This window comes from Carya illinoinensis, chromosome 3, assembly GCF_018687715.1.
Source record: "Carya illinoinensis cultivar Pawnee chromosome 3, C.illinoinensisPawnee_v1, whole genome shotgun sequence".
In the NCBI taxonomy this organism is placed as follows: domain Eukaryota; kingdom Viridiplantae; phylum Streptophyta; class Magnoliopsida; order Fagales; family Juglandaceae; genus Carya; species Carya illinoinensis.
The window spans coordinates 19,690,977-19,716,759 of NC_056754.1; the positions used below are offsets into that span (position 1 = coordinate 19,690,977).

A 25,783-nucleotide genomic window follows, 5' to 3' on the forward strand; every position below is an offset into this window, starting at 1 on the left:
TTTCAAATTTTTAGTTTAATACTCAAATTAAGAATAATAGTATATTTGTAAACAAAATTGTGATTATCTTGAAAATCTTACTTCAATTTCTATAAAGGAGTCAATTCCTATTCCAAAAGGAATGGGAACAACAATTCTTATTCATTTTAAGAATTAAAATTTCTATTCTTAAAATATATCTTAAAATAAAAAGAATTTGTTACAGTTACCGTTATTAACAGGGAGTTTGGAGTTACGGTTAGTAGTTTAGTATATTTTTTTTTGATATATATCTTTTAATATTTTTAATTTTTTTTAAAATTATAATATTATTAAAAAACACTTCTTAATCATGAATTAAAAAAAATTAAAATAATAAAAAGCCAGCGGTGGCCTTATCATTATTTAAAATAAAAAGATAAATGAAAGAAAAGTTGAGAGAAAAGGAGGGTGGTATGGAGACTTTAGGGATCGGAATAGGTTAGCTTTTCTTTGGGCCCAACTGCTGAACTGCATCTTCTTCCCTTTCTTACTGAAACAGATTGTAATTGAAAGTTGAGAGCTTGTATTTCATACATTCATCATAGATTTCATCCTAATATGTTAAATTTTGGTGTACCATTTTATTTTCAGTAACCCATTACATTAGCAAAGTACGAATGGACATCACACCCCTATGGCCCTATCAACACCACTTTTATGAACCATTCGAACAAAAAAAAACAATTATATTTGGAAGTCTTAAATCATATACTGCCATCTAATCAATATGTAATTTGTTATTTTTATTCTTATATTTTAATGCTTAAATATGCGTGTTTAAATAGAATTAAAAAAATAATTTGTACACTTTTACACTTTCAACGGTTTATTATCAGCCTTGTATATGTACACGTGTTAATTATTCCAAAATATCCTCCATTTATTGTATTACTTGGCAATCAGTTATTCCCTCACGTGTAGAATGGTGCTACTTGATTCCAGAATGGTATCAGGAGAAAACCCTCCGCTTTGCCTTCTTCTATGGCTAATACGATGGATGATCATTCAAATCCTTACTTCCTTCATCAAGGTGATGGTCTTTGTGCTCTCTTTGTTTCACAACCACTCATCGATGAGAATTTCTACACCTAGATTCAGTTGATGACCATGGCATTAATTGAAAAGAACAAATATGCTTTCGTAGATGGAAGTCTACCCCAACCTACTGAGAACGATCCTCTGTATGTTTCTTGGATTTGTTGCAATAGTATGGTTCTGTCTTGCATTATTAATTTTTTGTCCAAAGAAATTATCTCTAGTGTTATATAAATTGATTCGGCTAAACCAATGCGAAGAGATCTCAAAGAAAGATTTTCACAGGCCAATGGTCCTCGCATTTTTCAATTAAAGAAAGATATTTCAAGTTTGGTTCAAGATCATAATTCTGTTAGTTCCTATTTCACTCGTCCAAAAGCTATTGAGATGAAATGCAAATTTTGTCTAATGCCAGAATGTACTTGTGGAGCATTGCAAACTGTTCTTGATTATCAGTAACGAGAGTACATGCAATCTCTTTTCCAGCTTGTGGAAACACAATTTGATTCCAAAACTTAAGTTACATGATCTAATACTGGCAATGAATTCAATATGACATAATTTTACAATTTGTAGAGGTGTTATACACCATAAAGGGTGTGTATACACACCTTAATAGAATAGTGTTGCTCAATGAAGGCATCAACATATTTTAAAATGTTACCGCAACTCTCAGATTTCAATCCAACATTCCTCTCACTTTCTAGTGTGATTGTATGTTGGAAATTTGGACCTCCAAATTCACTCTCCTAGGATCTACCATTTGCAGGAATAACAAGAAAAATAGAGAAATAATAACAACACAAGAAATTTACGTAAAAATTTCACAATAAGAGAAAAACCACCAGACCCAGAGAAGAAAATTCACTATGTGAAAAATTGTTACAATCATACAATTTTTCTTCTCACCACACCTACAAAGCTACCCCACTAGTAAAACTTTAACTTTACACCTCTTTCCCTTTTACAAAAGACTAATAGAGGAATTTAACTAAAGTCAAAAGTTACTAGGTAAGCTTTCAACTGGTGCACTTAAACTAAGAGGCTAAGCCTCTTATTTATAACCTAGCCTAATGCATATTTGTTTACATCCCACCTGTGTGGGACTACAAAAAAGACACAAAAGTTAACAATCTCTACCTTGTGACTTTGACTGGTCCCACAGCCAAACTTCACCTCAATGAAGATCTTCATAACTTCCGTTATCATGTTTCATCATAAAAACATACCCACTCAGAATAAATCAATTCCAAGCATTTCACTTCGGCCCATGTCGAAAACAACCTTGCTGAAAATTATGGTGTAACTTCTATGTTTGGCTCTCCTGGAAGTTCATCAACCATCAATATGAATTTCCACCACACATCCTGCATCAATGCCAAACCAATGCTTGTGTGCAAACTTGTGGACCCGCTAATATTAACACATTCTCTATCATGGCAACTTTGAAAATTAGTGGCATGCCATGAGGATGTACATATCTCTTTTTAAAGATCAAAATCTTCCATGGAGAGAGACACAATATTAGCATCAATACCAGTATCTCCATTTACTAACTTAGAGCCATTTGTCGAACCTGCTTCAGCTCTTGGACAATTTTTCTTGATGTGCCCAGATTGTCCACACTCCCAACAGACTACTTTCTTCTTTATGGAGTTCTTCATCTTCCCATTTCCAGCTGCTACCATCACTAAGTTCTCAAGTGGAACATTACTTTCACTACTTAGTCTTCTCTCTTCAGAAAAGATTTTACTGATAACTTCTGAAAAAATTATTTTCTCATTCCCATGTATCGAGATAGGTTTCATGTGCTCATAGGAAGGTGGAAGAGATCAGATGAGTCTCAAGGCTTGATCCTCATCATCAATTTTAACTTCAATAGCTTCTAGCTCAGCGGCAATGTCATTGAGAATACTTAAATGATCTGAAATAGTTGTACCTTCACTCATCTGCAGTGTATGAAACTGCTCCTTCAGGTACATACGATTTGAGACGCCCTTCGTCTGATATAACTCTTCAAGTTTTTCCCAGAATTCATTTGCCGTAGATATTCCATGCACATTTGTAAGAACATTTTTGGCCAAGCACAAACGTATCGCACTTGCTGTTCTCAAATCCAGATCCTCCCAATCTTCATCGCTCATTTTAGATCTGCTCATTTCACCAGTCACACTAATACCAGTGTTGACTTCAGGTGTTAGTCTGCCCTTCAATACCTTGTGTAATCCTGATTGAATCAAGACATCCTTGACTTGTACTTGCCACAAGCCAAAATTGATTCTTCCATCAAATTTCTCCACCTCAAATTTGACAAGATTTGAAGGCCTACTTCCTGACATTGCTTTGATGAATTTTACTGTAGAAATGAATAGTACCCCACTAAGTCAGTTCCCAAAAAAGATTGGAGGGTCACAATGGACACACTTAAAATTTTCAATCTCCTAGACAGAACCTTCTTAGACTGTACGTATCCACACTACCACACCAAAACTCTACCCCACAAAAAGAACTTAATGGCTCTGATACCGATTGTTGAGAATTTAGACCTCCAAATTCACCCCCCTAGGATCTAGGCTTTGCAGGAATAACAAGAAAAATAGAAAAATAATAACAACACAAGAAATTTACGTGGAAACTCCAAAACAGGAGAAATACCACCAGACCCAGAGAAGAAAATTCACTATGTAAAAAATTGTTACAATTACACAATTTTTCTTCTCACCACACCTACAAAGCTACCCTACTAGTAAAATTTTAACTTTACACCTCTTCACCTTTTACAAAAGGCTAATAGAGGAATTTAACTAAAGTCAAAAGTTACTAGATAAGCTTTCAACTGGTGCATTTAAACTGAGAGGCTAAGCGTCTTATTTATAACCTAGCCTAATGCATATTTATTTACATCTCACCGGTGTGGGACTACAAGAAAAACACAAAAGTCAACATTGTATTCTTACATCAATTTCCGCCATTGTTGTCTAACAAATCACCATTCAGAATGTTATTTCAGAAACTACATTTCTATCACCATTTTAAGGTCTTTGGATGTCTTTGTTATGTATATATACCTGCTGCTCATCATTCAAAATTTGATGCAAGGGCAGAACCTTGTGTCTTTCTTGGTTATCCCCCTTGAGTAAAAGGATACAAATTAGTTGTCCCATTTGGATATTGAGTTAAGTTGAGATGAGTTGAGTTCTTTATAAATAGTAATGAGTTAAAATGATATAGTGAGTTTAGTGGGGGCCTACATAAGATGAATTTAGATGTGTTTGGGTGTTAATATGAGTTTAAATGTATTTATGAAAAGTTGAAAAAGGTTGTGGGTCCTGTATATAAAGAGGTGTTGAGTTGAAAAAGGTTGTGGGTCCGATGTGTAAAGAGGTTTTGAGTTGAGTGATGTTTAGTGATTTGAGTGTTAAGTGTTTGGATGTTAGACTCAGCTTAAAATTAGATTAAACTGAGTTAATCTCAGTATCTTCTAACATCCAAATAGGGCCTAATCTTTCTACCAAATCAGTTTTCAACTCCAAAGATGTCATTTTTCATGAGAATTTTTTTTTTTCTTTTCAATCCACATTACCATCTTCTTCTGCCTCAAATCCATTTCTAGTTATTCCTTCCCTCATTATAGAAAACATTACTCTCAAGTCTATTCGTATCACATTTAAGTCCTCCTCCCACTCAAAGAATGTCTCTTGGACATAGAAGATAGCCCAACTACTTGTAAGATTATCATTGTTCAATGACCTCTATTAATTATCCTAGTCCAGCAGATTCCATAGGAGAAATCATTCACACAATACAAGTACATTATATCCTATATCTTCTACGCTCTCTTATTCAAAATTATCTACTGCTTACCGTATTTCTACCTTATCTATTTCGTCTTATTTTGAACCTAAAACCTTTAGCCAAGCCATCAAACACCCACACTGGAAAAAAGCAATGGTTATTGAAATAAATTCTCTTGAGGAAATTTAAACCTGGACTTTAACTAATTTACCACTTGGTAAGAAATCAATTGACTATAAATGGGTGTACAAATGCAAATTTAATTTAGATGGGACTTTAGAATGTTATAAAGCTAAATTAGTTGCAAAAGGTTACACACAACAAGAAGATATTAATTGTATTGATACATTCTCCCCTATTGCAAAAATTGTCACCAATCGATGTCTCTTAGCTTTGGTAACTGTTCATAACTAGCATTTACATTAGTTTGATGTAAATAATACTTTCATTCGTGTAGAATTAGATGAGGAAGGATATATGCAAGTTCCACTAGGTTTTACTAAGAAAAAAGATAGATGGGTTTGCAAATTAAACAAATCCTTATATGGATTGAAACAAGCTTCGAGGTTGTGGTTTTTAGAATTCACAATAACCTTGCTTGCCTAGGGATTTACCTAGTCAAAATCAAATTATTCTTTGTTTAAAAAGTCCTACTCTTCTACATTCATAGTCCTTGTTTATGTGGATGATGTTGTCGTTGTTTGTAATAATTAACTGCTGTAAATTCTTTAAAAATATTTCTGCAATCCAAGTTTAAACTCAAAGACCTTGGACACCTAAAAAATTTCTTGGTCTTGAAGTAGCTAGATCCAATGTTGTTATTTTCATTTGTCAGCGCAGATACACCTTGGAGATTCTTGCTAATTTTGATTTCTTAGCTACCAAGCCCACTACATTTCCAATGGAGCAAAATTTAAATCTTTCAAAATCAGATGGAGATTTGATTTTAGATCCCCAAGTCTTACAAAAGGATTATAGGCAGTTAATATAACTTACTCAGTTAATATTCTGAGTCAATTTCTTGCTTGACCACACCAACCTCATTTAACTGTAGTTCATAGGGTGCTAAGGTATCTTAAGTCCACACTTGAAAAGGTCTAATTTTTCCCAATGCATCCAAATTACAATTATGGGCTTTCTGTGATTCGAATTGGGTTAGTTGCCTTAATACTCATCAATCAATAACTGACTTTTGCATCTTTATTAGAGAATCTGTAGTTTCTTGGAATCCAAGAAACATGTTGTTGCATCTTTATCATTAGCTGTAACATACAAACCTAGAATAGGATCTTAGATTAATTCAGTTAGAATTTATTTATTTATTTGATTATTTATAATTACTATGTTATTATTTTATTTATTCATTTTATTATTTACTTTTTTTTTATCATATTCTTATAATTATTTTATTTTTTTTAAATGGGATAATAGACCAGATTAGTTAGAGTTTTTAAAGTAATTCCTCTTATCTTGGTTTGTTTGTTGTTGTTGGATAAGTTTCAAATGTTTTTTAAAAAAGATTCTTAGATCAAACCAACACTCAAACCACTTCCAATCTAACCTCCTGGAGACCCACGTAAATAAGAAACCCTTCCTCCATAAAAATCCCACGTTACACTCTGGTTCTTTACAGAAAAAGTTTTGCAGAAACACTTAACTCTCATAGGCTTCATTTTTCCTGCACTCTCAGCCGTACACCCAGAATGTCGGAGAACCACCTTTATCCACAGAAATCGCTGGCCAGTTTATCTCCGACGAACCCACTTCCTCTGGTAAGCCACTGCCGTCACACTTACCCTCCTCCCTCTCTAATTCTTTTCGATTTCAGCCTCTCACTCTAACCCCCTTTATTTCTCTCATTGTGTCGCACCACCCTATCTAGAGAAGCCCAGTACGTTGCTGGTCAAACCCAGCCACCAGACTGGTCTTTTGCTCGGTGAGTTGAGTCTATTTTCTGTTTGCATGGTGCTGCCTTGTGCTACGAATTTCTTTATTCCTCTATTTTCCACCCTCCTGTATGCCTTTTATTAAGATGGGTTTATTTAGGGGCTGGGTTAAGTTGTTTCTGGTTTTGTCTTTATTTGGGCGGGCTTTATTTATTTTTTGAATTACTGTAATAGAGTTTGTGGATTAAAGTTGTGTGTGGGTTTGAGGATTATATTAGGCTGGTTGTGTTTTTGCAGAAACTGATTTATAACTTTAAATGGGCTGCTTCGTTAATTAGGGGCTGGGCTGAGATTTTAAGCCAGACCAAGTTTTACAACCTTTTTTTTTTTTTTTTTTTTTTTTTTTTTTTTTTTTATATAAAGTGTATTTAGGGGATTTAAAGAAAGTCTTAAACTTTATTCTATTGAATTTTATGGAACTTATTATTTTAGTTTTTTCTCATGGGCTGGTTAGATCAGAGTGTGTAAATTTTATTATGTTATATTCTTTTAAATATAAAACCAAGGGATATTTTATGGGTTTTAAATAATATTATATATATTAATTTTAGTATAGCTGATTAATTGTTATATTAATTTATGGCATGATTCTTAGTACTTAGATGCTATGATATATTTTCCTAGATATGTTAATGACAATTAGCATCTCGTATAGGTAACGCGCTACAAGTCAAAAATTAGGAAACAATGCTAAAAAGTAAATAGTATGATCATATAAATGTATGGGTGATGTAAATATTATAATTGGGTATGATAATATGATATGGTTTTGATGATTATCTACGTTGCGCTAAGAGCCAACTCAAGGTTAGATCGCTTTCACGAACTTCTATGAATTACGATGATTTACATGAAAGCAAGCTTATATATGTTATGCTATTATGGATTGTTGATTGATGGATTGAATGTTACTAAAATCAAATGGAAGCCATGATATGATCATATAATAATTTAAGATAAGTATGCTATGCATTAAAATTGCCAGATCACGCATACTATATTCATGAAATACTTAGACCATGTATGCCATGTATTGTCATGCAATAACTTAAGTCAAGCATGCCATGTAATAAATAGCCAGATCATGTATGCCATGTTCATGTAGTTCTCAGATCATGCATGCCATGAAATGTTATAAAAGGTTTAGATCATATTAGGACATGTCATGTTATGCTACACTAAGTACAAGAAAATACCATGTACAAGTTACACAAGTTAAGGAAAATACAGACTAAGCATGTTTCACTCCATGCTGTGCAAGTTAAGTAAAACATGGACTCAAGCGTGTTTTACTTCATGTTATACAAGTTAGGTGAAACACGGATCCAAGCGTATTTCACTCCATGTTAATAAGTAAAACAAGGACTCAAGGGTGTTTTTCTCCAGCCATGCCATGCAAGTTAAGTGAAACACAGATTCAAGTGTGTTTCACTCCACGTTATGCAAGATAAGTGAAACATGGACTCAAGCGTGTTTCACTCCATGTTATTCAAGATAAATGAAACATGGACTCAAGCGTGTTTTACTACATGACAAGTTATATGGTGCCATGGACTCAAGCGTGGTTCACCATGTAATAAATATAATTCAAGATAAACAAGTTACCCATGCATTCACATTTCATATTTGCCATGATTTTGTATGTTTCCGCTCATGTTAAATAGCATGTTATGAAAATCTATGAATGTTATATGAAAGTTATGACAAGGCTTTAAAAATCCAATTTATGCTAAGCATGCCATGTAATAAATAGCCAGATCATGTATGCCATGTTCATGTAGCTCTTAGATCATGCATGTCATGAAATGTTATAAAAGGTTTAGATCATGTTAGGACATGCCATGTTATGCTATGCTAAGTACAAGAAAATACCATTTACAAGTTACACAAGTTAAGTGAAATATAGACTCAAGCGTGTTTCACTCCATGCAGTACAAGTTAAGTAAAACACAGATTCAAGCATGTTTTACTTCATGTTATACAAGTTAGATGAAACACGGACCCAAGCGTGTTTCACTCCTTGTAGTGCAAGTTAAGTAAAACACGGACTCAAACCTATTTTTCTCCATGCCATGCAAGTTAAGTGAAACACGGACTCAAGCATGTTTCACTCCATGTTATGCAAGATAAGTGAAGCACGGACTCAAACGTGTTTCAATACATGACAAGTTATATGGTGCCATGGACTCAAGCGTGGTTCACCATGTAATAAGTATGATTCAAGATAAACAAGTTAACTCATGCATTCACGTTTCATATTTGCCATTATTTTGTATGTTCCTGCTCATGTTAAATAGCATATTATGAAAATCTATGAATGTTATATGAACGTTATGATAAGGCTTTAAAAATCCAATTTATGCTAAACTAAATAATATTTTACGATATGATGTGCTATTTATTGAGTATTCGACTCATTTTTGTTATTGTTTGTCTTTTTATTTTCTTCTATGTTGATTGCCACAAATGGTAATTATGATGATGCAGAGCTGGATGGTCAGGAGTAGTTTTAGTATAAAAACTTAGAGATGAATAAGTGTCATTTACACAAGGATTAAGTTTTCTTTTATGTCATTTCAATAACTAGTCTTGTTTAAGACTAGCTCATGTTTTGTTTTATTCAGTTTTAAGTTTCAAGACTATTTATGTCCTTTCAATTAAGTTTTTTTTTTTTCCAATAAATGAGCTACTTCAGAATAATGAGTCTCTTTACCGGGTATTTTGTCTTGTATGTTAGTAACGTTTCTATACTACAGAACGGGGTGTTACATTAGCAGAAACTGAATACAGATGCATGGCATCAACTTGTTGTGAGTTGCTATGGCTTTCAACTATGCTTAAGGATTTTTCAGCTGAGATTTTGTCTCTTTACTTGCTCTTTTGTGACAATAAAGATGCCATTCACATTGTTGCCAACCCGATCTTTCATGAGCACATGAAGCACATAGATGTTGATTGTCATATGGTTCGATATTTGGTTTAATCTGGATGTATCAAGACTCTACATGTTTCTTCCTTTACCCCCACTGGCTGACATCTTTACTAAATGCATCTCCACAAGATGAGTGTAATTAGCATTGACACTCCATCTTGGGGGGGCGTATTATCAGCCTTGTACATGTACATGTGTAATTATTCTAGAATATTCTCCATCTGTTGAATTACTGGATAGTCAGTTATTCCCTCATATGTGTATATAAACAATTTTTTACATTTATACTTTTTACACATGATAATACGAAATACAATACTTCAACTTTACTTCCTTGATTCTAGAATTGTTCAAAACTCTCTAGTGCCACTTTTAGATAGTTTTTGACACATTATTATTGTTCGAACGAGCCATATAATCCTAAGCCCAACATATCATTTATGTCACAAAATATAGACTGTTATTATGAAGTTTTGAACCTATGTCCTCAAAATGAACATATGTTTACCAAATTTAAGTATTTAATTTCACAATTTACAATAAATATAATGTATGGTCTCTAGTACTCTTGTCAACCATGAAATGAAAGAGTCAAGAATGAAAATACATATGTGCATGTATGTTTTCACTTTTCATTTCCCAAAGTGTTTCGAGCCATATCAATTTAAAAGTAAAAATTATACATCATAAGAAAAATAGCAAAATCAATTATTCTCTTCTTTCAGCCCATATGTATCTTCAATCTTGTCTGTTTGAGGTTTCCATCTTCATCGGGGATCAACCTCCGAAATCGTTATCCTTCCAGAGCAACTTTCTTTTTCTTCACTGGTTAAAATTGCCCCTGTCAATTTTCTTTCAGCAGAAAATACTGCTCGATTTGGAATAGGAAGAGGCAGAGTTTCATTGGCAAGCATAGAAATAACATCAGATATGGTAGGCCTATCCGCTGCATAATCTTGTACGCACAAGAGACCCACATGAATGTGTCTCAAAATTTGGTGATCAAAATCAGAATTACCCAGAGTCGAGTCTTTTAGATCCAAACCTTTGCCTTTTGCCCATAATTCCCAAGTCTGCACTCAACCCATGTTTCAAAATTTGCAGATAAGTTAGTTGTATTTGGTCATTTAGAACCTAACAAAACAGTACCACAAACAAACCAAAAAGATAGAGATGAGATTCAGACTACTCACATATCCTACTAAGCTCACAGTGTTTTCAGGATCAAAAACATCTTTATTCTTGCGGCCACTCACAATCTCTAGCATCAAAACTCCAAAACTGTAGACATCTGACTTCTCTGAAAACTTGCCCTGCATTGCATATTCTGGTGACATATAGCCACTGTAGCCAGTAACAAAAGATTTTAGCCTTTGAGGATAAAGTAGTTGCACAAAGAACTAGTGAATGCTTGCTTACTATGTTCCAACTACTCTTTGTGTCTTAGCATCAGCTTCATCCCGCCCAAAAACTCTTGCCAGGCCAAAATCCGATATTTTGGGGTTCATGTCAGCATCAAGCAGGATGTTACCTGTTAGAGAAAATAATTTGATAAAACAATGTTATAGTGAGAAGTTGTTCTAAAATTTTTGTTTTCATAATTTCTATATGTCCAACATTTTTTGTTTGCTTTAAATAATTTTTTTATTTGCATAAAAAGCATGAGATCATATAAGAGATTCAAAAAAAAATTTCTACAAAAATAAACTTACAAACTAACATAGTTTAATATAGTACATCAGATTTACTTTATTATAAAAGATACTTTATAATAGACGGATCACATTACATCACATCAATTTTTTTTTTCAAACATCACGTCAATTTATGAGTTTGTTTTTGTGAATTTATTTTTTAAAGGAAATTTATTTGTGGATGAAGTATTTCTATTATTTAAAATGACCAAAATAAATAACATTATCAGTTTATCAATAGAATCTAACATTACCTGCTTTCAAATCTCTATGAATAATTCTTAGTCTAGAATATCTATGCAAATATAGAAGCCCTTGAGCAATGCCTTCAATGATAAGGCAACGTCGTTTCCAATACAGAAGCTCCCTTTTCTTTGGATCTATATGGTTTTGAGTAAACAATTAGGCACATCGTTGAAATACAATTAAAAAAAAAAAAGAATAAAATAATATGAACTGAAGAAAAAGAAAGAGAGCATGGCCAACCAAAGAGGAAACAGTCCAAGCTTTTGTTGGGCATATATTCATAGATCAACATCTTCTCATCTTCTTTAACGCAATAACCCAAAAGTCTAACAAGATTAGTGTGTTGTAGTCTTGCAATTAGTATAAGCTCATTCTTGAACTCCACCAGTCCTTGTCCGGAACGCCTCGAAAGTCTCTTAACAGCTATCTCTTGCCCATCTGGTAGTCTTCCCTACATATAGTATTAATTTATAAAAGGGTAATCAAGCTTTTAAAATTGTTAACAAAATTATAATGAAAAGAAAAATATTTTAATCATAAAAAGATTATATTAAAATAAACCTACAAACTACAAACCAACGTGGATTTAATATAGTACGTTAGATTATAAAACTATTTGTACTGTAAAATAGATCAAAACTCTTTTATAAAATTATATTAGTTTATAAATTTATTTTTATGAGATATTTTTGTGAAGTGTAAGGAGCGTTACCTTGTAAACAGGACCAAATCCACCTCTTCCAAGTTCATTTTCAGTGGAAAAGTTGTCGGTAGCAGCCGCAATGGATTGAAAACTGAGTACCTTCAAATCATTGCCTCTCTTCCCGTCGTTGCTAATCTCATTTGTGTCTCCAGATCTCCTTGAACTCGTCATTTCATACAATGTTGATGCTTCCCGATTTCTGTCCAGGTCCCCTGTTCCACAGAAGATTCATTCGTTATCTTGCTCAACAAATTAATTGCTGTTATCTTTAGAAGCTAAGAACTTACGATGGAGCTTCTTCCTTCTCAAAAACTTTAAGAATATGATTATAGCTAGAACAGGCACTAGTCCTACTATGATCCATATCCACCATATCTTCTTTCTTCTGGGCTCTACTAATCAAAAGCTTACATAGAGTCAGCTAAAAAGGAAAACAAAATGCCTCAAAAATCAACAAGTTGGGTGTGGGGAAGTCTTACCAGGTTCTGAAATATCAGTCAGAACGAAGAAATCTTCTAGATGGCTAGCTGTATCTTCTACAAACTCACCACCAAAGAACCGACATCCGGTGTCAGTGTCTTGAAGTGTACAAAAACCATCACAGGAACAATCGTTCCAGCATCGATCCCAACAATCAAAAACACTGATGCTTGAATTCTCATCCGAACGAGGTGATGATGAAACAAAATAACCTTTTCGCTTCTGAAACGTTTTACTGCTAGTCCTGCAAATGGGTGAACTCCGCGGCACACACCCTTGAGCGGAGGAATCGTCAAAACACAAACCATTGCTCACAAAAGGAGAATCTAGAAAATCCATAAGACCTCCACCTGAGGTCAAGATCCACCTTGGAATACGCTCACCCGGAACAGAATAACTGAAATAGCTCTCATTCTCATTAGTGACATAACTAAAGTTGTAAATGCCAGCATCTGAAGACATGGAACCAACATTCGCAAAGTCAGAATTGCTCCCAACCCCACTAAGCCAATACAAATCCCCTCGGTGTCTGATGGCCAACTGTCTTATTCCGTTTGCTACAAGGTTGATCCATTCAAGAGAAAAGCCTCCGGGGGCAGGGTTTTCGGCTGCTAAATACGAAGTAAGTGTCCATTTTTTCCCTGTTTTATAGTTGATGCCGAGTTTCATCCCAGGCAAAAGTGTATTTGTCGGATAATCAAAGCTTTCCCATATGATCCTCTTGGTAGATCCATCAGAATTCAACTCTTTCACCACGAAGTTGCCTGAGTTCTCGAGAGCAGCGATCGAGTTCGGTGCTGTTTTGTTAGCATTCAAGGGAATTGGACTCCCTCCATCATGCAGAATCTTCAACAGGCCGTCTCCATCCATTGTTAGATTTCCTTGACCAACTGATATAAGTGTGTCTCGGTTTGCAATCCATAACCGGTGGTTGAACGTATCATCTGTGTACCATATTCCCAAGTAAGCACCAACGGGATTGCTGAGGTCGAAAAAGCCAAGTTGAAATCTCCCGTCTGCTGAAACCAACTGCTGCGAATAACCAAGAACTTCCCCCGGTTTGATGGCGTCTTTCTGTGCATGAGAAAACTGCAGCGCTCCAAGGCACCAACATGACAAAGTGAAGACATATATTGCGGTTAGAAGCTGGGATTTCTGGCTAACCAATATTGGCGGAATAGATTCCATCTTTGGTGCTAATTAATGCTGCTTAAAGATGATGTTCTACACGAGACGTTTCACTTTCAATATTGCACTTGGTAGCTAGAGAGAAGCAGCAGCTGCAACTGTAGTCTACGTGCACACTGCATTTTATATTCATTTTTGAAGGTAGAAGATATATTGTAAATCATGACTGAGTTGACATGTCAAATCATTATTAGCATGCCAAAATTGAAAGTCATCTACTTACTGAACATTTTCTACAATTCCTGCGCGGGGCAGGAAATTGATCATAAGATTGAAGAAATGAAAGGCATATCAGAGAATGATCGAAGTTACCAGATGAATACAACTTCTAGGGATGAATTTTTGTTTGCTATGAACCTACATTACCACATAATATTAACATCAATAATTAAAAAAAAAAATAATGTTATATGTATATATATAATCGTGGTCATCATTATCAATGTATCATTTAATATGCCTTCAAAAAAAAAAAAAATGTATCATTTAATATTTTCCGGGGAAGCTTCTTCCTTTCACGTGGTCAAGGATGCTTTGCTGACAAATTCATACACATCAAAACTATGGCTCGTTGCTTCTAAGGACGTCTTTCTCATAACTCATATTGTTGAACAATTGCCAACGTCTATTTTTTCAACCTCATTTATTAACAAATTTTTCAAAGTGGGAGTAGATGATTTTCGACGGCATCTAGCTTATAGTTTGAAGATTATTCCAATACTTTCTTATGACTTTTCTAATCATCCGATTGGGTAAAAACAGATCTTGTTTTCCAATTCAAAATATCAGATTGATTGGTTTCCTTTTTGGAGGGGTTTAGATTCTATGATAACCCACTTAATTATGCATACTTTAAGTTTAAGCCCAAATTACCAGTTACGAGTTTGACTTGGAAAGAAGGGAAAAATAAATAAAGACAGAGAAAAGTTGTGATGAAATTCAAACTTGTAACGCAATTTAAAAAAAACCAAGTCCTCTAACCGGAGTGTCAACTTGGTCACCAATATTGATTATAAAAATCTGGTCATGCTTTTTAGATCGTATGGATTAATTTTAATTGGGTTGCTTTGACTTTTGATTTCTTCGGTGATGGGGTCCAATTGGAGAAGGTTATTTCTCAGGGTTTCAACGACCGCCTGGCCACTTCAGACTAAAACTGGCAAGTAAATAAAATAAAAAAATTAACACCTTTTATCCTTATGGTCTTGTTTTTTATATCCAAGTGGTTGGAAGTTTTAGGTTTGCTCAAATTAACAGTCTATTGGTTTGATGTACCCCTTTGTAATCTAGTTGTTATAGGGGATGATCAGGTGCATTTTATGCTAATGGGTGAGGTTCTTTTGCTCTGTTATTTTAAATTGTATTCTTTAGGTGTAATGCAGAAGGTGCTCTGGTGCTCTCTTGCAGGAAGGTTACTACACTTCGTTTAACAGCCAAGTGCTTTGTGTGAGTATCCAGAAGGTGTAATGCAGAAGGTGCTCAGATACTGGTGTTGCTTTTGGCAGGTAAGTTGTGTATTTGTCAATTTGACTAGATGGAAGGTTGCCATATGCAGGGAGTATATGAAGTCATTTTTGTCTATGTCTATGTGCATAAATTAAACATTTTTTTTTTTCTTTCAGATGCAACTTGCGCTGGATGGCACACAGCTGGAGAGCTTATATCATGATTAGCTCGTTCGATGATTCCCCTCCTTTACAGCATTGGGCACATGGGAATTTGTGGGCAAATTTGTCACCTTTGAACATACAGTGAAACTTTTGTAATGGAAAACCAATAATTTAGAAGGTTCTGACAGTGCCATCCCATTTGGTGTAGTTATTTGAGATCGAATGTATTGGTGATTTTTCCATTTCCGTTCTAATCATATTATTGTAGATTGTGAAAGATAATGATCATCGGTTTCCTTTTGAAGGCAGTTTTTATGAATATCAAATGTGGATAAAGAATAATTTTTTTAACATACCTTTGACATAAAAAATAGGTGACAAAAGAGCAGGATTTAAATTCCAAGAAAATGAGGTACCGCTGCTGTAAAAATTGCCAAGCAGCGCTCAAAGAAGATGAGGCAAGCTTTCAGCAATTTGAAACTAAAAGAACAGGATTTAAGTCCCAAGAATAAAAGACTCTGTGTTTAGGTAGTGAGAGTACCTCTCACCACTATTCATTACTTTATTATTACTTGTCACCTACTTTTTATTACTCGTTACTTTACTATTATATTTTACCTACTTTTTACTACTATTCTCAACAAGACATTCTTAGAATATAAATGTATTTAGTAAGATATTCTTGGAATATAAAAAATATACATGTACTTGTTCTTTCAGTTGCTGCTCTTAGAAGATATTCTTGGAATAGACATGTATTTAGTGCATTTTGAAAATAGTAAACTCTAAATTCAATAAAAGGTTCGAACGACTATAGGGTCTCAATTCACTTCTGTTTGTGGAGACACTCACATGTTCAATCTCTCCTGCATTGATCACAAGACTTTTATGTTCATTCTCCTTGACATCGATGAAGTTATGAGGATCTTCAAATTCCTTAGCCCGCCTTACATCTTCCCAGTTATCCGAATTGACTAGAAGGTATGATTTCTGATCAATCTTCATTTGTAATTCTTCTGCTGCTTCATGCACTTCAAATAGTATGTCTTTAGAGCTTAATTTTTCCATCTTTTCTACTTTGCTTCCAAGCTTAAGTAACACTTTAGCTACTTCAGTACCATCCCTCTCAAGCTCACTACTAAAAACCTTTCTCTTCTCTGTAGGAAATCTGTAGGCACTTCGAGGGGCCTGACCTCCACTTTATACTCACAATGTTCTAGAAAAATTGAAGTACCTCTTTCATTGATAATTAGCATATAAATAGAGGAATGAAAATACTTAGTCAAAGCATAACTGACGCACTCAACCTTAAAACCCACTAACAAGCAACTAACCCACTAAATAAACTAAAGTAACTTAATAACTAACCCATTAAACAAACTAACTCAACTGACTTCAACGTGGCTCATGAAATACAATCTGGAACCACCCAAAATTTGACACAATGGAACGGGACTTTGGGCCCACGCTTAACTCATAGGCCGATGGACATTGGCCTTGATCCAGTCCCTGTGACTTTACAACAACAACTCTGAAGATTAGTGTTCTTTCTTTGACGGCTCATAACATGTTCCCCCCCTTCAGAAGACCTTGCCCTCAAGGTCAGGGTGGGTATTGCAGCTACAACTCCTCTCAATCAACCCACGCTGCATCTTCTCCAGCCATGCCCTTCCACTAGACTAGCAACTCAACCCCTGCTTGTCTCCCTTTCTTGATTAAACACCGACTGAGAATCATCTCAGGCTCGGGTTCTAAGGTACCCTCCAATGTTATCCTCGGAAGCTCTATTAATGGCTGTATTTGTTGTCCAAGTGTCCTTTTGAGACACAAAACATGAAATATTGGATAGATCTGTGACTCTTGTGGGAGATCTAACAGATATACAACCTTGCTGATTCACTGTACCACCATGTATGACCCATAGTATTGCGGTGATAGTTTTAGATTTCTTCTTACTGCGACTAAAATTTGATAATATGGGCGAAGCCAAAGGTAAACTTTATCTCCAACTTAGAACTCATGATCTGTTCTTTTTCGATCTGCATAAAGCTTCATTTTTTCTTGAGTTTCCTTTAAGTTTTCACGGACTAACTTGTTGATGAGTTCTTGGTTCTTGAGTTCTTCATCTATGGCTTGAACTTTCGTGGACCCTAGCTCGTAAGGCATCATTCTCAGAGGTGGTTGTCAATACACTACCTCGTATGGTGAGATTTTTGTTGAAGTGTGTTCTAAGGTATTATATGCATACTTTGCTAACGGCAGCCACCGTGCCCAATCACAGGGTCTATCTCCTGTGAAACTCCTCAGGTAGCCTTCTAACCCTCTATTCATTATCTCCATTTGTTCGTATGTTTAGGGGTGGTAAGCTAAGCTTACCAAAAGCTTTATGCGACTGAGTTTGAAGAGTTCTCTCCAAAACTGGCTAGTAAACACAGGATCCCTGTCACACACAATTGTTAGGGGAAAATCATACAATTTAAAAATATTGTCAAGGAATACCCTAGCCACAGAGGCTACAGTGTATGGGTACGATAGGGCAAGAAATGGGCATATTTGCTCAATCGATCTACTACCACCATTATCACTGTACGCCCTCCTGAGGGTGGCAAACTCTCAATAAAATCCATACTTATATTATTCCAATTCCTTGTAGGGATTGGTAGTGGCTGGAGTAGGCTAGGAGGATGAATATTTTCCACTTTGCTTCTCTGGCATACATCACACTCACGAATGAAAGCCCTGACATCTCCTCTTAGCCCAGGCCAGAAAAATTCATTTTCAATTCGTGCATATGTTTTATATACCCCATGTAGTCCCCTAATGGACTGCTATGGAACTATTGCAGGATCTCATGCTGGAAGGCCACCAAATTTCCAAGGTGCAACCTGCCTTTGTAAAAAAGTAGGCCATCTCGAGTTTGGTACTAGGACTGGTCCAAGATTCCCTGATGGCAATTGCTTAACAGCTCCTGCAACTGGGAATCTTTGGGGTAAGTTTTCTTCAACTCCTTTACTCATTGTGTTGTAAAAGGCTTATGGCTTGGATATTTGATTGTTTGTTTTGTGGTGATTGGAGGAAGGGATTTGGTTGTTTGGGATGGTTTTAGCTAGCTGAGTTGGTGACTGGATTGTTGGTTTAGGTTTCAATTTGTTTTATAGAGGGTAGCCTAGATAGTGCATCTGCCACTTTATTTGTCTTACCACTCTTGTATTTCACTGAGAAATCATAGCTTAATAGTTTTGAGACCCACTTCTGCTATGTAGGAGTCCCCACTTTTTGTTCCAATAAATATTTCGAAGCCTGTTGATCAGTACCGACCTTGAAATGCTGTCCCAATAAATAATGTTTCGACTTTCTGATTGCCATTACCAACGCCAAGAGCTCTTTTTCATAAGTTGACAACATAAGACTCCTCCCTTTCAATTCCTGACTTAAATAAGCAATAGGTTTTCCTTCCTACATCAGCACAGCTCCCAACCCTTCCCCTGAAGCATCACATTCAACTACAAACATTTTAGAAAAATCTGGTAAACGTAGCACATGGGGGCTTACCATTGCTGCCTTAAGCTTCTCAAAGGCCTTTTGTGCCTTGTCCGACCACCCAAAGACATTCTTTTTTAATAGAGTTGTTAATGGAGCTGCAATGGCTCCATAGTTTTTTGCAAACTTCCTGTAATACCCCATAAGACCTAGAAATCCCCTTAAGGCCTTCAAATTCTTGGGTAGTGGCCATGTTTGCATAGCTGAAATTTTATGGGGATCAACTTTCACTCATTGAGATATTAAATGACCTAAATATTCCACCTCTCAACACCCAAACATACATCTAGACTTCTTTGCATAAAGCTAGTGAGACCTCAAAGTTTCCAAAACAATTTGCAAATGCTTTAAATGTTCTCCCAGAGACTTGCTGTATATTAACATATCATCAAATAATACCAAAACAAACTTTCTTAAGTAAGGTTTAAAAACCTCATTCATCAACCCTTGAAAGGTCGATGGCACATTAGTAAACCCAAAAGGCATCACCATAAATTCATAGTGATTTTCATGGGTTCTAAATGCAGTTTTTGGTATGTCCCCCTCATGCATTCTAATTTGGTGATAACCATAACGCAAATCCAATTTAGAAAAAATTTATGCCTCATATAATTCATCTAACAATTCATCAATATTATGGATAAGGTACTTATCTTTCCCTGTATTTTTGTTGAGTGCACGGTAGTCCACGCACGTCTTCCAACTTCTATCCACCTTCCTGACTAGCAACACTAGAGAGGAATAGGGCTTTGACTTCCTCTGATTATGCCATTGTTTTGCATCTTTATTACCAACCTTTTTTTTTTTTTTTTGATAATAAAGGTATTTATAAGGGTGCACACATGTTGGTTTTGATCCCTACAACAGCTCAATCTTATGGTCATGACTCTGAGGTGGAGGCAAACTATGAGGTTTAGCAAACACATTTTCAAAGCCCTTGAGAACTTGTTCCAACACAGGCTCCTTGACTTCCTCAATCTGCTTCATCTCGTCACCTAGTAAATGCAACCATATCCCCTTTACCGATCCCTTGTTTAGATTAGGAACATGTTCTACTTCCTCCAAAACATCACTTGGTGGTTGTAAGCCCTATAATGTAACTTTAGCACCCCTGAAGTCAAACTGCATGATAAGGTAAAAAAAAGTTTCAAAAAATTGATCCCAAGTTTCGTAACCAATCCACCCCTGATACCACATCACAACCTCTCAAAGTTAACAAATACATATTAGCTAGAACCCTTAAATTTGGTAATATGAACTATCCTACAGTAACCTTGACATGGTAGACTATCCCTACTAGCCAATTTAACTGTCAGCTGGTTCCTCTCCACTAGTCGTTTGGATTTCCTTGCTATATATGGATCCACAAAACTATGCGTACTACCTGTGTCAATAAGAATAAAGACTTGTAGTGAAATGCCTAGCAGTTCACCCATCTCCTTCTCTTCCCCTCCCACGTCCTCAGATTTTATAATTTCCAAATTCCCTTCATTAGGCTCAGCCTCCTTTCCTTCATCCCCTTCAAATCCTTCCAACAAAAATAAGTTGGGTATACTACATTTGTGTTTAGACAAAACTTTTCATCATAGTAATAACAGAGTCCATTTTCCCTCTTTTCTTACATTTGGGCTGGGGAAATTCTCTTTATGGGAATGGTGGGTTTTCTGTTTGGGTTATTGGTGTTGGGAAGGCTTGTATTTTCAGGTTTGGGCAGTGGTGGTGGTAATCTGAGTAATGGTGGTGGTGTAGGGAGTTTGGGAAGGTACGAGTGAGTGGATGAGGTTTGGTTTTGGATTCCATTTGGTCCCCCCTTATTTCTTCTTATTACCTCTTCCTCCATAAGCCCCTTCATTTTATTAGATAAGGCTTCAAACTCAATTTGATAGTCTTCTACTGTGGTTGTTTGTCTTAACTTGGTAGATGTCACAATTGGATTATCATAAGTAGAGGGCTCAAAACGCACCTTAAGTGCTGAGATAAAATCCTCCCATCCTCTTATGGGACCTGAATCCCTTAGCCAAAAATACCAAGATAGTGCCTTCCCTTCCATATGGAAGGAGGAAATCTGTAACTTGTGTTCATCAAGTGTATTAAAGTATTCAAAAAACTGTTCAGCTTTAAGAATCCATTCCATGGGTTTGGATCCATTGAATTTGGGAAAATCCAACCTAAGGGTCTTAGCATGTATGCCCCTACTTCCTTCAAACAATGGATTATTATTGAACTGAGCTTGAGTATTGGATGATCCTTCTCCCATTTGATGCTTACATGTTTGCATTGCTAACTGCTCATAACTATTTGCCAAGTTGCTGAGTTGCTGCAACACTGCTTCCAGCATATGCTTTTGTGTGTCTTGTTCTTCTCGCAGGTGCAAGGTCTCCCCTTTTAGCATGGACATAGCTTTTGCTAGTTGGGCATGGCGTGTACCCTCAGCCATTTCACATGAATGTGACTCTAATACCACTATTATGGCTTAAGGAATTTCTGCAATGATAAAGTAGGAAATCTGTAGGCACTTCGAGGGGCCTGGCCTCCACTTTCTACTTACAATGTTATGGAAAAACTGAAGTACCTCTTTCATTGATAACTAGCATATAAATAGAGGAATGCAAATACTTAGTCAAAGCATAACCAACGCCCTCAACCTTAAAACCCATTAACAAGCAACTGACCCACTAAATAAACTAAAGTAACTTAATAACTGACCCATTAAACAAATTGACTCAACTGACTTCAATGTGGCCCATGAAATACAATCTGGAACCACCCAAAACGTGACACAATGGAACGGGACTTTGGGCCCATGGTTAAATCATAGGCCCATGGACATTGGCCTTGACCTAGCCCCTGTGACCTCACGAAAGCAACCCTAAAGATTAGGGTTTTTTCTTCGACGGCTCATAATAGTATGCATGGAAATGAAATTGAGAGTTACCTTAAGGCCCTGATTGCCCAGTTTTACTCTTGGAATTTGGACTTTGTTTCCTTGTGCCATCCTTTTAGAACTTTTCTGTCCTCAAGATTTGATGTCTCCATGTGTATATATTTAGCTCCAAATTGACTTCCAAACTAGAGTTTCATTTTGGTTCCTTTTGATTAATAGAAGTCTAACCCGAGAAGGTAGAAGGGAGGTCGCTGGCTTAGGGGAAATAGGAGGGACGTGGTATTAGGGTTAGGGAGAAGTGGATGCATGGAGAAGTGAGAACGATGAAGGAGAAGCCCCAAATCAGAGGCGTCAAAACGGTGTGTTTTGACTTTAATTGAAACATACCGTTTCACTCAGTCCCACCACCCCATTCGTCTCTCAATTTTCATCTCTCTTTTAAATGAAACTATTTGTTTCATTAAAATGATGTGGCGATGATTAGCCACCAATTACACCCGCTAGTTGTATTTAACATTTTTCTCGTGAATCCTGCACCCTATTCCTAGGAAAAATAAAATAAACTAATAATCTATGATCGTTAAAGGGAACTTGAATGGTCTTTTGGGAAGTGAAAAGGAAAACGTCTTTTACAAATTCAATGATCTTTTATGTAACAAATAGTCATTGTCCCGTTTGGATTTTTGGATGTTAAGATGAGTTGGATTCTTTATGAATAGTAGTAAGTCAAGATGGTAGAATGAGTTTTGTGGATCTCACCTAAGATGAGTTTAGATATGTTTAAATAAGAGTTTAGAGGTATTTATGAGAAGTTGAATAAAGTTATGGGTCCTGCATGTAAAGATGTGTTGATTTGAAAAAGATTGTGAGTCTTACATATAAAGATTAGATTTTGAGTTGAAATGAATTTAGTAATTTGAAAATTGGATGTTTAAATGTTATACTCAGCTTAAAATTAAACTAAACTGAATTAATTTCAGTTGAATCTAACTTCCAAATGGAACCATAAATAATAGGAAGAGTGCAAAAAATAGGTATGATGACATATAAAACGAACGTTCACATGCAAAAATTTCTAAATGCCTAAGTAGTTTTTTGACCAAATTAATGTCTCATTCCTTCTCATTGGGGAATTTCCGAAAATGTGTTTACATATATACCCCAATCTCTCGTTGAGAAAAAAATAAGAAGTTTTGAACAAATAAAAAATATAAACAAAATTATTGATACACGGGAAAAAAACAGAGGGGTGAAAAGTGGGTTTTCCGCTTGTAAATATCTCATCTCTGTAAAAAAGTGTTAAAAAAAAGTCTTATCAAACACATTTTATAATTTTAAAAATAGATGGATACAATTTTTGGACCTCAAAATGTTAAGTGATGTATGTGAATAAAGTGAGCTCTAACATTATAGATGTAGAAAACTGCACGTGAGAAAACAATATTCAATGTGTATTGATAATATACAGCAGTGGCCTATTTATAGTGCAATAAGGCATGTATTATTATAAAGGAAATACATTCAATACCTAGATACAAAATATTATCTTTAAAAAAAAAGATACAAAATATTATGACCTAGAATATTTATAGAATATGATCATATTATTCTTACAATCTTAAACAAGATACTAATCTAATTAAGGTAGGTAAATATATGCTAATATCTCCATCAAACTTAAGATGGTGAAGCCAACTAGAGTTCGGAAACAAGAATACCTAGCCGACTAGGTGGATGAGATTTTATAAAATATCAACAAGATTGTCTTTAGATGATATAGAGCAAAGATGCAAAGTGCCTTGCTAAAGGTGATGACGAATAAAATGGCAATCTATCTCAATATATTTAGTACGTTCATGGAAGAAATTGTTATGAGCAATTTGTATGGTACTAGGATTATCATAGTGAATGGAAGAATTGGTCTTCTGTTGAATGCCCATGTCTTCTAAGAACCATCAAAGTCACAATAATTTAGAAGTGGTGTCGACTAGTGCACAATACTTAGCCTTAAGACTAGATCGAGATACATCTGATTATTTCTTACTATGCCAAGATATCATATATGTCTTAAGCCTATGCCAAGATATCATATATGTCTTAAGAAAAAAACAATAGCCAGTGATAGAGTGACGATCAGTGGTGTCATTAGCCCAATCAGCATCTGAGTAAACCTGAAGCTCAAGATAAAGAGAAATGAAGTTTATCTAATGAAGTGTCCTTGATATAGCATAGAATATCAAGAATGGAAGCATAATGAGTGGAGCATGGTACACTTAAAAATTGACTGACCAAATTCTTGTCGCATATGATTAGGAATGAAAAAAAAAAAAATCCGTGAACTGGTAAATCGGACCAGACTGAACCGAATCAGTGGATTTGGCCTGTACTGGGTTTGGTTTGGTTTGGTACTGCTTTTCATTTTTCTCAAAATTGGTCAAAATTGATCTGGTTCCGATTTTCATTTTCTAACACTAGACCGGATTGGTTCATATATATATTTTAATTTTTTATATTGTATAAAATATATTTTCTATGATTTTTATATAATATATAATTTATATATAAAGTTATATATAAAATAATATTAAATTTTAAGATCCTATATAAATAACTATATATTATCACTATAGTCTATTGTATTAATAGTTATATTAATACTATACCACTATATATTATAATATACTACATTATATTTTATAATAGAACAATACTAGGGTGACTACCAAATGTGCATACTAGTACAAATGAGATTTTTTTTCTCTAATCATTTTTTAATCATTCTTAACCATTAAGAAAAAAAATATAAATTTACTAATAGTCACTTCCTTAACCATTAAGAAAAAATAAAAATATATAAATAGACACATTTGGTGGACATATTTGGTAGTCATACTATCATTTTCTATTATAATATATCACTATAATCTATAATACAATTATAATATTGACTCGCTAAAAAATGAGCAGCACAAAGACTCTTCCAAGTGTAAGAGGATATCGCGTAATAATTAGGAATAAAATTTCTAGATCGTCTCCTCAAGGAAAGTGTATTTAAATTTAAACTCATATAAAATGGTAAAAATATTTATAAATAAGAAAATAAAAATAGTGATATATACAATAAATGGAAGAGTGCAATCGGAATGAAAAGGTACTGGTTGTAAACCATATTCATATTGTTGGATTTTTTAGTGTAGCAAAGAAAAGTAAATGACATTAAATTGAATAAGCAGAAATTTAAAAGCAAAAAAAAAAAAAAATGAGATCAAATTAAACACGCAAGAATTTAAATGAAAACTTAAAAGTGCAAGAAAAATAAATGACATTAAATTAAACAAACTGAAATTAAAATAAACTAGAGAAAAAGGCTACAAGAGGAGGAAGAAGGATGGACAACAAGAGTTGGGCCAAGGGGCTCTACAACTATGATGTCATCTCTCTTTCACAAAATAGACTGAAAAAAAACTACAGCGGAAGAAGAAGGATGGGTAGCAATAGTGTGGCCAAGGGGGCACTACAACTATGCTGTCATCTTTCTCTCACAAAATAAACTAAAGAAAAAAAAAACTACAAGCGGAAGAAAAATGATTGGCAGCAATAGTGTGGCCAAGGGGCTCTACAATTATGCTGTCATCTCTCTCTCACAAAATAAATTGGAAAAAAAAATGCTACAAACTGTGGAAGAAGGCTACAAGAGGAGGAGGAAGGA

The 25,783-nt window shown here is 35.0% G+C and overlaps 1 protein-coding gene across 3 annotated transcripts; it reads right to left on the minus strand.

Annotated features, from left to right (window-relative positions):
- Positions 1–10,166: 10,166 nt before the first annotated feature.
- Positions 10,167–14,243, minus strand: LOC122303678 (G-type lectin S-receptor-like serine/threonine-protein kinase CES101). Of its 3 annotated transcripts, none has more exons than XM_043115562.1 (8): positions 12,852–14,241; positions 12,660–12,767; positions 12,382–12,584; positions 11,910–12,120; positions 11,678–11,803; positions 11,149–11,260; positions 10,923–11,073; positions 10,167–10,802 (listed from the first exon to the last, which is right to left on the minus strand). In XM_043115562.1, the coding sequence occupies exons 1-8, from the start codon at positions 14,038–14,040 to the stop codon at positions 10,497–10,499; spliced, it is 2,406 nt and encodes an 801-aa protein (XP_042971496.1). In that variant the 5' UTR covers positions 14,041–14,241; the 3' UTR covers positions 10,167–10,496. The 3 variants fall into 3 exon arrangements, with proteins under 3 accessions (XP_042971496.1, XP_042971497.1, XP_042971498.1); XM_043115563.1 differs by having other exon boundaries at positions 12,660–12,764; positions 12,852–14,232; XM_043115564.1 differs by lacking the exon at positions 12,660–12,767 and having other exon boundaries at positions 12,852–14,243.
- Between the last annotated feature and the right edge of the window lie 11,540 nt (positions 14,244–25,783).